Below are 18815 nucleotides of genomic sequence, written 5' to 3' on the forward strand. Positions count from 1 at the left end.
TGTCTGAGGGCTAGTGTACAGTCCTAACATAAGAATCTACTTGTCTGAGGGCTAGTACACTAGCCCTAACATAAGAATCTACTTGTCTGAGGGCTAGTACACTAGCCCTAACATAAGAATCTACCTGTCTCTTGGGCTAGTGTACTAGCCCTAACATAGGAATCTACCTGTCTCTGGGGCTAATGTACTAGCCCTAACATAAGAATCTACCTGTCTCTGGGGCTAGTGTACAAGCCCTAACATAAGAATCTACCTGTCTCTGGGGCTAGTGTACTAGCCCTAACATAAGAATATATCTGTCTCTGGGGCTAGTGTACAAGCCCTAACATAAGAATATACCTGTCTCTGGGGCTAGTGTACAGCCCTAACATAAGAATCTACCTGTGTCTAGGGCTAGTGTACAAGCCCTAACATAAGAATCTACCTGTCTCTGGGGCTAGTGTACAGCTCTTACATTCCAAATGTGAAAACTGCTCTATGATATAAATGTAGGTGAAAGAAACATCATTTCCAGATTGGAAACAGGAAATGAGATTAAATTTAGTTTGCTGTTGTTGTTTTTTTATGTCGTGTTCAAGTTAAACACTTATTGAATAAAACTAGACCTTTTTTAAGGGTCGATGGTTTTTCAAAACTGAGGTGCTAGATTAAAGATCAAGTTACAAGTATTTCTACACTTGGCAATCAACTAATGTTTTAACCAACTATACACCATGTATTTATAAAAGTTTTCCACTGGTAAGTCAGCTGATCAGTTTTCTTTAGCTGGTTCCAGTGTTACACCTGTGGTAGATCAATGACTCTGTCTGACTTGTGTCTCTGTCCGTTCTGGGCAAGGACGCTCTTGTTTGGACTTTGTCTTCTGTTTCTTGAGAGTTGATGGAGAATATGTTGAGATCTCGATCATAGTTTTTGAAACAAACACAAACATTCCTGCATATCAATTGAATTAAAATGAAGTGTATGAACAATGGCTTTCATGACTCGGTGTTGTGGTTGAAAGTTTAATGTCTGATCGTCAACTTCTTGAACAAAATCTAGTTAAATTGGGCAAACAAAAAATGTGTTTCCTGCTTCTGCGTGAAAAAAATGGCTGGTAGGTATGCAACATTTTTTTGAAAATATTTTTGCTGTATTTATGTAATCAGGAATTCTGACTTTAACCCATCTACCCCTGTGGAACTTAGAAGATTCTACCAGGCATTGATATGGATTAGTCCATTATGGTCTACAGTCATTAAAGGGTGAACAGTGCTTATCACTAAATGCCAATAAAATACTTAAGGTAGGCACATAAATCTAGAGTCTGTAGGGAAAACGGAAACATCCAATATTTGTTTTGGCCTTAAATGTCTTTAACTCCAGCAGCAATGGAATAGAAGCATGATGGATAATGTCCTAATAATCTAAAATGTCCTTGACCTTACAGAGACATGTTTTGTGCTGGCCGTGTAGCAGATGGATAATGTCCTAATAATCTAAAATGTACTTGACCTTACAGAGACATGTTTTGTGCTGGCCGTGTAGCAGATGAAGATTTGAGGAGGACAATGAAGGCGTGTGGAGGATCCATTCAAACCTCCATTCAGAGTCTTGATGACGGTGTCCTTGGCCGCTGTGAAAAGTTTGAGGAGATCCAAATTGGAGGAGAAAGGTCAATATTATTGTCGACTTTTAGTTATTAAACTTGTCAGGTATTTCATAACTGTAAGACTTTGGTGTTCAAAGTTCCTAATTAGAAAAGAAAGGTCAATATTATTGTCGTCTTTTAATTATCAAACTTATCAGGTATTTCATAACTGTAAGACTTTGGTGTTCAAAGTTCCTAATTAGAAAAGAAAGGTCAATATTATTGTCGACATTTAGTTATTAAACTTATCAGGTATTTCGTAACTATATAAATACCTCTGTGTTTAAACTTAACGGTAGACCCATAGACGATCACAGTAAAAATCTGTGTAGGTGTACAGGAATCTTAGACTTCATAGACACAGTTATTTATGAAGTTATTTCCTATGATGTGTGTCATTTAGTGATAAGTATAGTGGTGAGCAAAACGGTGCTCTTTTTACTCATTCCGTTCCTTTATTATTTCACATATTTTCTTAATTTAATGTGATCAACCACAATATTTACAAGTTAAGTTTTCTCTGTAAAGGTCTGGTGTATGAAAATTTAATGTGATCAACCACAATATTTACAAGTTAAGTTTTCTCGGTAATGGTCTGGTGTATGAAAATTTAATGTGATCAACCACAATATTTACAAGTTAAGTTTTCTCGGTAAAGGTCTGGTGTATGAAAATTTAATGTGATCAACCACAACATTTACAAGTTAAGTTTTCTCGGTAATGGTCTGGTGTATGAAAATTTCAGTAAGTCTCCCAAGCTTATTGTCTATGGTGTGTAAATTCTAAATTCTAAGACTGTTTCCTTTGTGTTTACATCTTGGGATTAGCCTCCAGGTTATAGAGTTTGTTAAATGCTAGGTTATGTTTCCTATACCATATCACTATCTAATAACTTAGGGTTCAAGTTATCCAAAGTATGTCAAATTCCTCGCTTTCCTTGTCCATGGATATCAGAGGGCCAAAGCTTTGGGAAATCATTAGAGATATAAACTTGAACATACTTGCAATGCTTTTGTTTTTGCAAGCCAAGCTCTCTCTGACAAAAAGAAGTCTCAAATAAAATAAAAAAAATCTCTGTTTTTTTGTCTCTGTCTTTTGACAAAAAACAACAACAACAAATAACACTGCAAATAATTTCTATATTTATTAAATTTTGTGACATTCCCTGGCCTTCTGCATCCAAACTACCAGGCTTCTATATCCAAACAGGCTGCTCTATGTTGCTTAAGTGCCAGAACGACAGATTCCATCTGTTAAAGTAAAAATAAAAAATAAAGGGAGATATATTATTAACATTGGAGCATATTATTTCAACCAAAACCAAAGGCTGATAATTTTGGAATTGTCCATCCTATCACTAGTTTTAATACTGGTTATCTATTTCCATATCCTCAGTTGATGATTATCAGTCAAAAAAAAGACAATTTGTTAGCAAAAAAGAAAATTGTACATCAGTGACTGAAAACAAAATATTGGCAAATTGTCGTCTCAAGCATTGTGCAAGAATAACACAATTCAAGTGGAATATGTCGTTATAAGTGCCCTGGTAAATATAACTTGTTATTGATTATCAAAATTAAAGAGAAAGTCATTGAAAATATCCTGACAGTGTCTAATGTAAACACACCCGTGAACGTGCATCGTTATCGCCAGGCATCACTTCACGGGACTGATCTATCTACTCTACTGTAATCAAATTAAAACAACACTTTTCCCGAACCCTAACTTAACCTCATTGTTCTCCAAAGAGCACCCCTCTGAACAAGACAATGGAGCTATAATTGAATAATTGGCGATTTTGATAGCAGGCAGTGTCGTTGTGTTGACGGGTGACTTTTGTTAAAACACGAAAGAGTTCCAATACCTGAACTTGCCATTTATCGGAAATCCAGTCATCCGTTGCGTTCTAGTACACAGCGATGTCAGGGACAGAAAATTTACCTGTAGAAATTGCTCTAGAAACAGTTATCGCCAAAATAAAATTCTTTTGTTGACAGTAACTTCAATAAAACTCCCTTATCTGCATTTTTCGCCAAGAACATTTTCAAATCGCCAATCATGTTTTACTTTCGAAAATGGCGCCAGCGCGAGCCCTGCAAGTTAATTCCTATGATTTTTGTTATTTAGTGATAAGTATAGTGGTGAGCAAAATGGTGCTCTGTTTACTCATTTTCTTAATTTAATGTGATCAACCACAATATTTACAAGTTAAGTTTTCTCGGTAAAGGTCTGGTGTATGAAAATTTAATGTGATCAACCACAACTTAAAAAGTTTTCTCGGTAAAGGTCTGGTGTATGAAAATTTCATGTGATCAAACACAACATTTACAAGTCAAGTTTTCTTGGTAAAGGTCTGGTGTATGAAAATTTAATGTGATCAACCACAACATTTACAAGTTAAGTTTTCTCGGTAAAGGTCTGGTGTATGAAAATTTCAGTAAGTCTCCCAGGCTTATTGTCTATGGTGTGTAAATTCTAAATTCTAAGACTGTTTCCTTTGTGTTTACATCTTGGGATTAGCCTCCAGGTTATAGAGTTCATTAAATGCTAGGTTATGTTTCCTATACCATATCACTATCTAATAACTTTAGGGTTCAAGATATCCAAAGTATGTCAAATTCCTCGCTTTCCTTGTCCATGGATATCAGAGGGCCAAAGCTTTGGGAAATCATTAGAGATATAAACTTGAACATACTTGCAATGCTTTTGTTTTTGCAAGCCAAGCTCTCTCTGACAAAAAGAAGTCTCAAATAAAATAAAAAAAATCTCTGTTTTTTTGTCTCTGTCTTTTGACAAAAAAAAACAACAACAAATAACACTGCAAATAATTTCTATATTTATCAAATTTTGTGACATTCCCTGGCCTTCTGCATCCAAACTACCAGGCTTCTATGTCCAAACAGGCTGCTCTATGTTGCTTAAGCGCCAGAACGACAGATTCCATCTGTTAAAGTAAAAATAAAAAATAAAGGGAGATATATTATTAACATTGGAGCATATTATTTCAACCAAAACCAAAAGCTGATAATTTTGGAATTTCCCATCCTATCACTAGTTTTAATAGTGGTTATCTATTTCCATATCATCAGTTGATAATTGTCAGTCAAAAAAAAGACAATTTGTTAGCAAAAAAGAAAATTGTACATCAGTGACTGAAAACAAAATATTGGCAAATAGTCATCTCAAGCATTGTGCAAGAATAACACAATTCAATGGAATATGTCATTATAAGTGCCCTGGTAAGTATAACTTGTTATTGATTATCAAAATTAAAGAGAAAGTCATTGAAAATATCCTGACAGTGTCTAATGTAAACACACCCGTGAACGTGCATTGTTATCGCCAGGCATCACTTCACGGGACTGATCTATCTACTCTACTGTAATCAAATTAAAACAACACTTTTCCTGAACCCTAACTTACCTCATTGTTCTCCAAAGAGCACCCCTCTGAACAAGACAATGGAGCTATAATTGAATAATTGGCGATTTTGATAGCAGGCAGTGTCGTTGTGTTGACGGGTGACATTTGTTAAAACACGATAGAGTTCCAATACCTGATCTTGCCATTTATCGGAAATCCAGTCATCCGTTGCGTTCTAGTACACAGCGATGTCAGGGACAGAAAATTTACCTGTAGAAATTGCTCTAGAAACAGTTATCGCCAAAATAAAATTCTTTTGTTGACAGTAACTTCAATAAAACTCCCTTATCTGCATTTTTCGCCAAGAACATTTTCAAATCGCCAATCATGTTTTACTTTCGAAAATGGCGCCAGCGTGAGCCCTGCAAGTTAATTCCTATGATTTTTGTTATTTAGTGATAAGTATAGTGGTGAGGAAAACAGTGCTCTGTTTGCTCTGTTTACTCTGTTTGCTCTGTTTACTCTGACATTTCTTTATTATTTTACATATTTTCTTAATTTAATGTGATCAACCACAACATTTACAAGTTAAGTTTTCTGGGTAATAGTCTGGTGTATGAAAATTTAATGTGATCAGCCACAACATTTACAAGTTAAGATTTCTCGGTAATGGTCTGGTGTGTGAAAATTTAATGTGATCAACCACAACATTTACAAGTTAAGTTTTCTCGGTAATGGTCTGGTGTGTGAAAATTTCAGTAAGTCTGTAAAAAAATCTCCCATGCTTATTGTCTATGGTGTGTAAATTCCAAATTCTAAGACTGTTACCTTTGTGTTTACATCTAGGTTTAGCCTCCAGGTTATAGAGTTCATTAAATGCTAGGTTATGTTTCCTATACCATATCACTATCTAATAACTTTAGGGTTCAAGATATCCAAAGTATGTCAAATTCCTCGCTTTCCTTGTCCATGGATATCAGAGGGCCAAAGCTTTGGGAAATCATTAGAGATATAAACTTGAACAAACTTGCAATGCTTTTGTTTTTGCAAGCCAAGCTCTCTCTGACAAAAAGTCTTGAATAAAAACATTCATTGATAAATATAGGAGTGTAGTAATGATGTTATTATGTCCCCCAAACAAAGTTATTTTGTTTGTTCTTTCTCTACAAATTTCCATCTGCAAAAAAACATAATTTAAGGTCACAGCTACAGAATTTTCTACCCTGAGTATACAAATTTGAAACCCAACCCCTTACCTGGGTAAAAATGCTGCTGTTGAGAATGGTCTTTATGTCGTTAAAAATGAGAAAATCCACTACACCAGTGATTATTCTTCGTTGCTTAAAAACAATTTCATAATTCCTTAAATGTAAGTTCAAAGATGCACCAACTTTATTCACTACATTAGTGTGTGTGTACTGCACATGTACAACCTGAAGTACAGGCCTACACAGATTCATCACAGTCCTGTACTTAGTTCTCATGTACAACCTGAAGTACAGGCCTACACAGATTCATCACAGGCCTGTACTTAGTTCTCATGTACAACCTGAAGTATGGGCATACACAGATTCATCACAGTCCTGTACTTAGTTCTCATGTACAACCTGAAGTACAGGCCTACACAGATTCATCACAGTCCTGTACTTAGTTCTCATATACAACCTGAAGTACAGGCATACACAGATTCACTTAGTTCTCATGCAAGACATCAATCAGCTCTACACTGGCTTGCAATTTTTTTTGTCTACACCCGTCAGAATTTTTTGTAAGAAATGTATTTGGTAACCGTATAAACAACGCATTGGGATGTATTTTACAGAATTACATTTGTTCAAAATTGGGAGTACACATGTATATGGAAGCAAAAGAGCGGCAAAAAAATAAAATGAAACTTCAAAACATTAATCTAGGAGTGGAATTCACTACTGATCCTACTCTTCAAAATGTAGCTATCCATGAATTGTAAATGCAAAATACAAAAATGAAATATGAAAACATTGTTATTAGTTTAGATTGCTATATATTGAATATAATGTGTCGGGTGTTATTAGGTCTGAAGAAGAAAAAAAAGAAAGAAAAAGCAGTGAAAGTAATTTCAGCATTTAGTGTGAATGTAAAGTTACTTCAGAGTGAAAAGTTATTACATTATCAAGATTAAAGGCAGATGAAACGTTTGTGCAGGGTTTAAAATTAAGTATTTCTTTTGGTTTTGTCACAAAAACTTGCACATTTTAAGTTAAAATACCAATATCTAAATTTTCATGTGTTTCGATAAAGGACATACTTCAGTGCTTATTTTGATATGCAACTTTTATATATAATTTATAGGTACAATATTTTCACGGGATGTCCCGAAGCCAAGACCTGCACATTGATCCTGAGAGGTGGCGCAGAACAGTTCATTGAGGAAACGGAGCGATCTCTTCACGATGCCATTATGATTGTGAGAAGGGCCATGAAGAATGACGCTGTTGTAGCTGGTAATATAGAGTTTAATGACCAGCCTTTATCCAGTCAGATATCGCAGATAAACTGATTCTTGAGTACCCCTCTTAGTTGCTAGGGTAAAATAAGTTCCTTTATTGTTGTGAAATAAGGATTAAATTTGATGAAATATGGAAGTAGAGTGAGGGTTATATATCTTTGTGAGCCTCACTGCTCACCTTGATTTTATTCAGAGGAGATTTTTAAGGTAGCATAAATCCTTAGATATACTGTGAATGTAAGATTTTGGTGGTAATATTATTTTAGCACTTTTCAATCTTAAAAAATGTCCCTGATTGAAGTTTCTGTGTATTGTTATCTATTGTATATATAGTGTGGGTAATTCATCAATGTTGATCAAATTTGGTAATGCTAACATTCTGAGCCGAAATCATTACCAGTGATATTTGGGGAAAACAACCAAAATCTGGTCTCAAATTTACACCTGTCTGGGAAAAAAACCCATGAATGTGTTACAAACAACTATATTTGTGTGTGTAAATTACAGCCATAATCAGGATTATAATGAAGACTCTAAACATGACATGTCCATCTTGTTGCAGGTGGTGGTGCTGTTGAGATGGAGTTGAGCAAATACCTGCGGGACTACTCCCGAACCATCGCTGGCAAAGAGCAGCTGCTGATAGCGGCTATAGCCAAGGCATTGGAGGTTATCCCACGTCAGCTGTGTGAGAATGCCGGATTTGATGCTACAAACATTCTCAACAAACTCCGACAGAAACATGCCAGTGGTCAGTATTGTAAAGCACTTGAATAGCTAGTTGTGCCCCCACCCCCCACCCCAAATGTTTATTTGACCGTCTGCCAATAGCGATGGCAGGTACTGCTTCACTGAAACATAGAAAGTTCTGTGTGGACAAACGAGCTACAATCGCCAAAATTTCACAAACTTCACGTAAACAAAGCAATAGATAGTTCAACTTTTTAACAAGTGAATGAAAACAACAGACTTATAAGACGTACGATAGTTGTTATAAATTAATTGTGTTGGTAAAGGTTTGTAATGTTTTAGAGTGCATGTGGTATTGGATGATAAACTGAGGATTTGTACTCTATACTGGGAAATGTTTGCCCCGTCAAACTCTCGCCCTTTGCCTTTACTCGGTGTTAACTTCGCCTTTCGCACATAATCACTATGAAAATTATGTTGTTGACCAAGGGTCAATGTTATGATAAATTTGCACTCATTTCAGAGGAAGAAAAAATAAACTGCAGCGGAAGTTTTTCCTAGCATACATTTATTTATTTTGTTTGATAGTTTCTTGTTGTATATTTGGCAGGCTCCATGTGGTACGGTGTGGATGTGATGAGTGAAGATATAGCCGACAACTTGGTCGGATGTATCTGGGAACCAGCTGTCGTCAAGATCAACGCCCTAACGGCCGCAGCAGAGGCTGCCTGTCTCATCTTGTCAGTGGACGAGACAATACGAAATCCAAAGGCTGGAGAGGGCGGAGCTCCAGGTGGCGGGATGGGAAGGGGGCGTGGCAGGCCTATGTAGGTCAGCTAGTTAGGGCATTAAATAATTGAACAAATGATTTTTTATAGGTATTGCATCATGTTGAGCACTGTTCAGCTCAGGCCACCAAGTCATAGGTAAAGCTGAAATGTTTATGGATTAGTCACAGGACAAGCTGAAATGCCATTTAGTTCTATTTGATGTCATCAGTTGTCTCCAAAGCAAACGAAAACATTGTTCAAGTAAGTTGAATTCTTTCTCTGTATTCCACGAAGCAGCTTTTCTGATGAATGGAAGAGAATGATTTATGACCAAAACAGACTTGAAAGCTTGATGAAAGGCAGTGAATATATTTCCAATATGTTCTGTTAAACAGATTTAAGATTTGTTGATCTCTTTTAATGAACAAAACAAAAAACAGTTTAGTGCTTTATAAGTGATCAATGTGATAAATATTTATTTCCTTCGCGAGTTAAATGTGTTCATGTTCACATTTGAACCATTTGTATAGTAAGTGTGCGAGAGAGTCGAGATATCTGTTCGTGTGTGTGTGTGACCCCACAATCCTATGCTTCTTTTGCAGAAGTATTTATATATCAACCATAAGTATTTCTAAAAAAATATTCATGACAAAATGATCTGAATAAAAAACATTTAATTCTGTTTGATTTCATCTTTTTATTTATAGCATAATTTCTTTTTCAAAGAGCAACCATTTTACTTCGGTTTCAACGGATAACGCTCCTGCTCACCTGATTATAGGAATGTACATTACCTTGGTATAGTGAAACATGTATCTTTCAAACTCTTCCTAAAACAAAGTAACATTTTATGACCCGTGACATAGTTTAAAATTACACTATTAATATATATGACACTAGTCTATAAGGCAAACAACCAGGTAGTTACATCTGTCCCCACAGATTTGTTATCAATATATTAACCTACAGTAAAATGCTATTCTAGCTGTTGACAGAATTATACACGATACTCGGATTTTATCATTCCAAGACATCACGACCTGATTTTTGTGACTTGCCCAATTATTAATGAAGACATTTGAGCTGCATATATCATTGAAGGGTTTTGCCTGTTTATCTTTGCTCTTGCTATTGTTGACAATTTACACCAGTAATTTTCGTGATTGTTATTAAAAAATAATTGTTTACAAGGACTTGAAATTGTAAATGGAACATCAGCTTTGTCTTTGAATACATTTTTGATTAGTCGGGGTCAGTATTCATGAAACCGTTCTCATGCTCAACTTAGATTCTGATCTCGAGGCCTAGTTTCTTGTTCAGTAGGTAATCGATAGATAGAATTCACATTTGGTCAATGATTTAAAAGAATTTTGGAGAAGCTTAAAGGGAGGTTCTGTTTTCAATGTTCACACTTGACAATATTTTACACCAGCATATACTACACTTTCAAATTAAATGTTAACTCATTCGACCCTACATATCTAAACTGGACTTGTCCAGTCTTGGATTTGGCAAGGTTTAAATGTGACTACAGGGGTGAATGGGTTAAGACTATAATTGCTGGTGGAAAACATGATATAATCTGTTAACAATTTCACACCTGAGTAATGCATTAAGTAGATGAAACGTTTTCCCTACTTTATAACACTAGTTCCACTACATAAAGAGTTCATTTCTTTGTTTTAAGTCTTTGCAAAAAAAAAGTTATCAATTTAATCGAGAGGGCTGCGATCAGATCTTCATATTTTACAACATTTGATTCTAAGCAAGTGAAGGTTTTATGTTGGCTTTGATTAATATGCACAAAAATAAGTGAGTTTTCTGGTATTTAAAATGATCAATGGTGACAATTTAAAACAAGAAAATGTTTCACACTGTAAACAAATCACCGGTTTTAAATGGCATTTCTTAAACAAAATAACAACTGGACTTAATGGTCAAGGGATCCGGAGATAACTAGCCCAGGAAACTACATGTTGATTCAGTATTATCGGGACAAACGAATAATTTCATCATGGTGAAGTTTGGTAAGCACAATAGAAAAACAAGTAAGTTATGGAATATTAAACAAAATATTGTGAATACATATTAAGAACACATTCTTCGAGTTTAAGGTAAAAAGGTTTTATATAAACTTTAAAATGTACGCTAACAACATGAATGTATAGTTCATGTATAAGAAAGTCTGCATAAATTATGCAAATTATGAATAGCACTTCCGTTTTTTCTGTTGATATGGTTTTCCTTAATATTGACCCTATTTCCCTAAAATGGATATAGGTCGATCATTATTGCTATTGTTTGTCAGATTTAACGAAAGTCAGATCCCAAGATGACTACAGCTCTGCGTCGTTGTCAGCGTGTGGATTGCGAGCGAGTGAACCCATTGGATCCCAGGCGGGCAGAACTACAGGCGTTTGGTTGAGAACGTCCAGGATTTCAGATGGAACGTGCTTCTTATCAATGACAATTTCGTAAACAAACTCGGAGAACCAGTCGTCTGTCATCACGTTGAAGCCTGTAACATAATGAGGGTGTTTACAGTTCTACCCAAAATAAGACATAAAATAACAAGTTTTTATTAAGACATAAATGAAATGTATTAGAAAATGTCTATTCATATAAGGACACTTCGCTTCAATTTTATGTATGCTAACTTTCGATTTATTTTCGGGAAATGAACACCCCCACCCCCCGAAAAAGGAAATAAGCATAATTGTGGGGGAAAAACTAGAGGCCTCAACAGTGGCCTGAATAAAGGATGGTATCAGAATTGGCCAGAAGCTGGTCAACTGTTACAACATGCAAATGTATCGGTAATTGTAAAATCTAAGCAAGCTTAAGCAAGTTACCAGTATTTTGGTATTTTGCTCAGATTTTCAGTTGTAAATAATGGAAACAGTAGACATGAAAACAGGAAATTTATATTGTACACTGGAAGACAAATGTTATAATAAAGAAATAAAATCCAAGGGTCAGACCAATTCTTGTAGCACAGTTTTATTCAATTCTTCATTCCGCGGAAGTATATGTATGGGAGGGGACCTTTTTCATTTCCCATGTTATGAGTCCAGACTGTTCAGATCCCTAAGAAAATCCTGGTAGCATTGCTGAGCTTGTAATTTCATATCCAGCAAGTGTATTATTTTTGTGAACTGGGAATCCCAACCGTTTGTAAATTATGACCGAAGATCACATTCCATGGACCCTGGAGAGCTTGGTCTCGCCGAAAAAACATTTTATATAATATTTATCATAAAATATAAATAAATTAGATCTTTGATTTTCTGAAATGATAAATCCATAAGCCTTTACGCATAAGTAATATGAAATGTATAAGAGTTATCTCCCCTACACCAAAACTGACTACAAGTCTTATGTTAAACTCTTGACTTTTGTGAGCGACCCCATTAATGGCATCAGCTCATCAGTTGAGGCTTGTTTTATAACAAGAGGCCCAAGGGCCTTAGCGGTCACCTGAGTTATATCATAGGTACTGGTAGCTTTATTTTATTGTTTAGATGTGATGTGGAAATCAGCATGTAAACTAAGTGAAATACAATACTTGTCATGTCATCAATGGATAAGAATTTGAAAATATTGGTAAATGTTCCCTTTGGGGCCCCGCCCTAGCCCCTGGGGATGGGGCAGGAATCCTAATTTTACAAAGTAAAACTCTCATTTACCCAAGATGATTCTGACTAAGTTTGAGCAATTTTCTGCTGAAAATGGATAAAATATATACCGAAAAGTGTTATTTCCCTATATAAACTATATTAAACGTTAACCCCTCCCCAAGGGAGAACGGATAGCTCGGGGTCCTGATATTTTCAATTTAAATAAAGCCCCTGATGATCTTTCTTTCCACGTAAAGAAAATCACTGTAGTACCTCTGAGTCTGGAGAAGAAGATTTTTGAAATATTGATTAATTTTCCCTTTGGGGCCCCGCCCTGGCCCCAGGGGTCGGGGTAGGAATCTCAATTTTACAATTTGAAACCATCTACCTCCAAGGATAATTCTCACCAAGTAAAAATAATTTCCTACAGAAAGTTGTCAAAATATACCCAAAAGTGTTATTTCCCTATATAAACTATAGTAAACTTTACCCCCTCCCCAAGGGAGAACGGATAGCTTGGGGGTCCTGAAATTTACAATTTAAGTAAAGCCCCTGATGATCTTTCTTTCCACGTAGAGAAAATCACTGTAGTACCTTGTTTGTTTGTTTGTTTGTTTGATTTTGTTTAACGTCCTATTAACAGCTAAGGTCATTTAAGGACGGCCTCCCCTTTGTGCAAGATGCATTGCGTGTAGTGTATGTGTGTGTATTTTGGGAGGCTGCTCTGAGTCTGGAGAAAAAGATTTTTGAAATATTGATTAATTTTCCCTTTGGTGCCCCGCCCTGGCCCCAGGGGTCGGGGTAGGAATCCCAATTTTACACTTTTGAAGCCTCATCTACCAAGGATGATTCTGACCAAGTTTGCAAAAAAAACTCATCCACTGGTTCTTGAGAAGAAGTTGAAAATGTAAAAGTTTACGCACGACGCACGACGGACGACGACGGACGAAAAGCGATTAGAATAGGTCACTTAAGCAAAGCTCAGGTGACCTAAAAATCGTAAGTTTCAGAGAAATCTTGTTAAGGTTCAGCACTTTGTGATCCCTTATGGCCCTGCCTCTTAGTCACCTGCAGAGGGACAGCCCCTTGGTCACCTGGGGGGCAGCCCCTTAGTCACATGTGGGACACTCTTAGTTACCTGAGGGGCAGCCCCTTAGTCACCTGTCCCAGGTGACAGCCCCTTAGTCACGTGTGGGACAGCCCCTTCTTGAGATGAAATTTTGATCCTCATCATCTAAGCATCCTCCTGTAAGTTTCAGTGAAAAGGTTTTGCACTTTGTGACCTCTTATAGACTCATTTGGGTCAGTCCCATCTTGAGTATAGATTCTGATCCCTCCCACTAAGTTTCATCAATTTCTGACAAACAGTTTCTGAGAAGTAGTCAAAAATATGATTGCTTATGCACAATGCAAAACGGATGATACAAAACCGATTAAAGACAATCGCAATCCTGCATAACTCGGCTGATCTAACAAAACAAAACAAATCCTATCACATTTTTTCTGAGACTTAAAAACTTGGTATTTCATTTTGATGTCCTATTGATTATAAATTTTGTTAAAAAAACATGTGTTAACCAGATGGAGTTGTAGAGACTTGAATATATACCTTTATCTCCGTCTGCGTCTCCCCAGGAATTCTCCACGCGCCACCTCACAGTCCTTTTCTCATCCTGATATAAAATACAAAGAATTTCTCACTACAATGGTCCTTAAACTGGCAAATGATGTTTTTTATTTATATTTTATTTCAGAAGTTCAGTTTCGGTACACAGACTGAAATATATCATGGATTAATAAGTAATTTATGTATATACACTTCATTTATTTTACAACAATTATGAAACAAGTAATTTCAACTTATATCAATCACTCTTGTTGGCACAGATTTTAGCACGCAGAGGGTCTTAATGTGGAAGGAAACCAGAGTACCTGGGGAACTCCACATGGTCGGGCAGGTAGCCCCATACCTTCCCATGTCCGTTGGGGAATCGAACCCCGACCGCCTTGGTGATGGGCGAGTGGATTATCCAATGCACCACCGGACCACCAAATTTAATTTATGTGTGAAACGACCATATCTTTATTAGTTGAATTTCCATGTTTGGTAATAAGCCAAAGGTACTTGTTCAACAGAGCGTACAGATCGGGGCAGAAATGGTCGACGGTGAACCCTGGGACAATAGAACGGCAAAAATCTGTTAAAAGTTTTGATATTCACACTGCATACAAATATTAATTTGAAACTGAAGAATTTGTATAAAGTGTTTTTCTACTTGTTTCAATGAAGTGTCAAATGAAGTTCAGAATCCCTCTAACTATCAAGTAAGCCTTCTGAGCTGATGTTATTGGGGAAACCACACACAGATAGCTATAGATGATCTCAGATATTTTCTTAATCTACACATATCCAGATGTAAACTCTTATTTTGTTCATTAAGACAATTAAATAACATGGCTACTTCAAATATATAAGTAGCTGATCTTTTGTAAAGAAAACTCAATTTGGGTTAGACATGATTTTTTGTCTGAAAAACAATAAAGATGATGAACCATTTTTTGTAAATATTGATCTTTGGTTTAACAACGTACTACAAAAACCACATATTTGCATAGGTTAGAATTTATTCTGTGAATTGAATTTGTAAAGGAATAACACCAGCTAAAATCTGATGGATTGTTTTTGAATACAGTCACACTGAAACCACCTTCGGGGAGTCCATGATGTGGTCTCTTGTTACAGATGGTCTCCTCATACAGTTTTATCAGTAGTCACAATGTACCCTAAGTACCCTCTTAAAAAGGCGATATATCCAGCAGTTTTTGGAATTCACTTTACATTCTCGAGTCGTGAATTAGCATTACGGCATGTGTCGTAAGAGAATGTGTGAACATTTCTGTTTACAAACGTGTTGACCGTACCTCTACATGATTGGCTGTTAGCACTATGGCATGTGTCGTAAGAGAATGTGTGAACATTTCTGTTTACAGATGTGTTGACCGTACCCCTACATGAGTGGCTGTTAGCACCATGGCGTGTGTCGTAAGAGAATGTGTGGTCATTTCTGTTTACAAATGTGTCGGTCGTACCTCTACGTGAGTGGCTGTTAGCACCATGGCGTGTGTCGTGAGAGAATGTGTGGACATTTCTGTTTACAAATGTGTCGGCCGTACCTCTACGTTAGTGGCTATTAGCACCATGGCGTGCGTCATCAGAGAATGTGTGGACATTTCTGTTTACAAATGTGTCGGCCGTACCTCTACGTTAGTGGCTGTTAGCACCATGGCGTGTGTCGTAAGAGAATGTGTGGACATCTCTGTTTACAAATGTGTCGGCCGTACCTCTACGTGAGTGACTGTTAGCACCATGGCATGTGTCGTAAGAGAATGTGTGAACATTTCTGTTTACAAATGTGTCGGCCGTACCTCTACGTTGGTGGCTGTTAGCACCATGGCGTGTGTCATCAGAGAATGTGTTAACATTTCTGTTTACAAATGTGTTGACCGTACCTCTACGTGAGAGGCTGTTAGCACCATGGCGTGCGTCATCAGAGAATCGCCATACTGTAATCGTTCAGCTTTATTCATCCCCAACATGCTGGTGCCGAAAACCAGTTCAGTGTTAATTCTGATGACAATAAAACATAACACATTTCATAGTTGATGTTTTATCAAGTTGATCAATTTGCACTAGGAAAAATAAAATAAAATATTTCAGCTTATTAATTACAAATGAAATTGATTCAAATTAAATTAAATATTTCAGCAAATTATTTACATATCTAATTGATTCAATTCCATTGGTTACCAATTCACCTACGTATAAACTAAGGAAAAGTCAGTGAAGGGCAAACAATTATGCTTATGAGCCGTACGGCTTCAAGTTGAATTAACAATACAATACAAAACAAGGTATTAAATAACAAGAGGCCCATGGGCCTTAACGGTCACCTGATATATTTATACAGAGAGTTGATTTTGTTTTTAACATGTACAGAAATATTATTCAAAGTGACAAAAAACAATAAAACCACCTTATTCAATATCTAGCATACAGATTTAAGACTAAAAAGTATTTGAAACTAGCACCTCTGATTCTAAACAAGGAAAATGAAGAAATTTTAGCACACTGACTCCTTTGGGCCCCATCCTACAGCCCTTGGGGGTAGGGCTGGCTCAAAATTTCAAAGTATCAAACTGTCAACTCAAGGTTATAATTCTAATCAAGTTATTAACCTGTAATATTCAAAGTATCATTTGCCATTATAAACCATAATAAATTTTGCCGCCCCCAACCCCTTCCTTCCCCAGGGTGTAAACGTGAGACCCTAGGGTCATAAACCTTAAGACTAAGACCCTTCCATCTATCTATGAAGAGTATTTGATTCTACCATATCTGGGTCTTGAGAAGAAGATTTTTGAAATTTTAGTCAATTCAATCCTTTTTGGCCCCACCCATCAGCCCCAGGGGGGTCATTCAGGGCTGATATGTGCATACTATCAAACTGCTACCTAATACTGATAATGCTAACCTAAATTGAATTACTTGCAATGCAAATTAAACAAATGTTGGTCCAAAATGTGATTTCCCTCTATAGACTATTGTAAAGTTTACCTCTTCCCCAGGGGATAACGTGAGACCCCAGGGTCAAGAAATTCACAATTTTGGTAAAGCACCTTAAGACCCTTCCATCTATGAAGAGTATTTGATTCTACCATATTTGGTTCTTGAGAAGAAGATTTTTGAAATTTCAGTCAATTCAACCCTTTTTGGCCCCACCCATCAGCCCCGGGGGGTCAGTCAGGGCTGATATGTGCATACTATCAAACTGCTACCTAATACTGATAATGCTAACCTAAATTGAATTACTTGCAATGCGAATTAAACAAATGTTGGTCCAAAATGTGATTTCCCTATATAAACTATAGTAAAGTTTACCCCATCTCCAGGGAAAAACGTGAGACCCCAGGGTCAAGAAATTCACAATTTTGGTAAAGCACCTTAAGACCCTTCCATCTATGAAGAGTATTTGATTCTACCAGATCTGGGTCTTGAGAAGAAGATTTTTGAAATTTTAGTCAATTTGACCCTTTTTGGCCCCGCCCCTCAGGCCCCTGTGGGCTTGGGACTAAACCGGCAACTATTTTTGTTGAACTTTGTCTATGGAAGGTTCCTGCAAAATTTCATTAAAATTGGTTCAGAAGTTTTGGAGAAGAAGTTGAAAATGTAAATTGTTTACGGACGCACGACGGACGACGATGGACAAAAGGCGATAGCAATAGGTCACTTGAGACTTTGTCTCAGGTGATCTAAAAATCTAAAATCAAAATCTAGATTATATTTAATCAGCAAACACCCACATGTTGAGGTCTAGAATCCCTGGCTTCCGGCTGAAAAATTTGCCAACATCACATCCGAACCACACAGGCTGCAAAGAGAAAAAGAACAGCATTACAAAAATCCAAGCCTTAATTAGTATTAATAGACCTCATGTTCTGTTGAATTATTGACGACACAGACAGGCTTCTTGTATATATACCTGGTAAATATTCAGCTGAAATACTCCGTCTAAAATTGTAATCAATAATCAGTCTGCAATCGGAATTAGTAAACCGATTGATGACCTATTGCATTAATGGTTTATAATTTTATGGAACGGAATACCCAAATCAAGTGAGACCACTCCTGTAACATCAATAGACAGAGTTGTTAACTATACATTAGGTCTTGTTCTTTTATAATGAATGGATTTCAAGCAACTTACATGCAGTTTTGCTAATCATATACATGTAGTAAAAATCATAAGAACAAATGACTTTCAATGTATACTTTAAAATGTATACATTTGACACATTGATTTAAATAATGGACCGATTATATTGGTTATTGATTTTGTAATCAATAATATTAATACGGCAATCGGAAAGGACAGTCCGATCAATTTTCGATTAAAATCAATCATCAGCCCATCACTAACTGTTGTTACTGCGGAAGACAGTGAAACTTTGTTACATCACTTATATTTATATATTTATTTAATATCTTCATTTTCAAGATACTAATATATACATGTATATAAGACAGAAATGACTATTTTTACCTCATTATTTTACATTATTATGGAATCTGTCCACAAAACAGAAATCATAGTGAAAATGATTCAAATCTCAATAGCGAGTTTAAACCTGGGGGTTGAATTCCCCTGCCTTGATAGACTAGGTATGTACATATATATACCCTTACAATAACATTTCTC

The 18815-nt window shown here is 36.4% G+C and overlaps 2 protein-coding genes across 2 annotated transcripts in view; one reads left to right on the forward strand and one right to left on the reverse strand.

Annotated features, from left to right (window-relative positions):
• LOC110450016 (T-complex protein 1 subunit eta-like) overlaps positions 1-10144 on the forward strand; it is a 21431-nt gene extending 11287 nt beyond the window's left edge. The window contains exons 9-12 of the mRNA XM_021497223.1: positions 1502-1654; positions 7325-7476; positions 8044-8232; positions 8782-10144. Of these exons, the coding sequence (XP_021352898.1) occupies positions 1502-1654; positions 7325-7476; positions 8044-8232; positions 8782-9002 (715 nt within the window). The 3' untranslated portion in view covers positions 9003-10144. The remainder of the gene's footprint in view (positions 1-1501; positions 1655-7324; positions 7477-8043; positions 8233-8781) is intronic.
• On the reverse strand, positions 9599-17995 carry LOC110450017 (bleomycin hydrolase-like). Its single transcript, XM_021497224.1, has 4 exons — positions 17920-17995; positions 16069-16186; positions 14168-14231; positions 9599-11459 (listed from the first exon to the last, which is right to left on the reverse strand). The coding sequence occupies exons 2-4, from the start codon at positions 16153-16155 to the stop codon at positions 11278-11280; spliced, it is 333 nt and encodes a 110-aa protein (XP_021352899.1). The 5' UTR covers positions 16156-16186; positions 17920-17995; the 3' UTR covers positions 9599-11277.
• Between the last annotated feature and the right edge of the window lie 820 nt (positions 17996-18815).

The sequence above is a fragment of the Mizuhopecten yessoensis genome, unplaced genomic scaffold, assembly GCF_002113885.1.
Source record: "Mizuhopecten yessoensis strain PY_sf001 unplaced genomic scaffold, ASM211388v2 scaffold4899, whole genome shotgun sequence".
NCBI classification, from domain to species: Eukaryota; Metazoa; Mollusca; class Bivalvia; order Pectinida; family Pectinidae; genus Mizuhopecten; species Mizuhopecten yessoensis.

Coding starts and splice junctions, on each gene's coding strand:
- LOC110450017 (XM_021497224.1), bottom strand. CDS start 16,155: ATGTTGGGGATGAATAAAGCTGAACGATTACAGTATGGCGATTCTCTG. Junction 14,232..16,068: donor TAACAGCCTCTCACGTAGAG/GTACGGTCAACA, acceptor ATTTTATATCAG/GATGAGAAAAGGACTGTGAG. Junction 11,460..14,167: donor AGACGCAGACGGAGATAAAG/GTATATATTCAA, acceptor ATTATGTTACAG/GCTTCAACGTGATGACAGAC.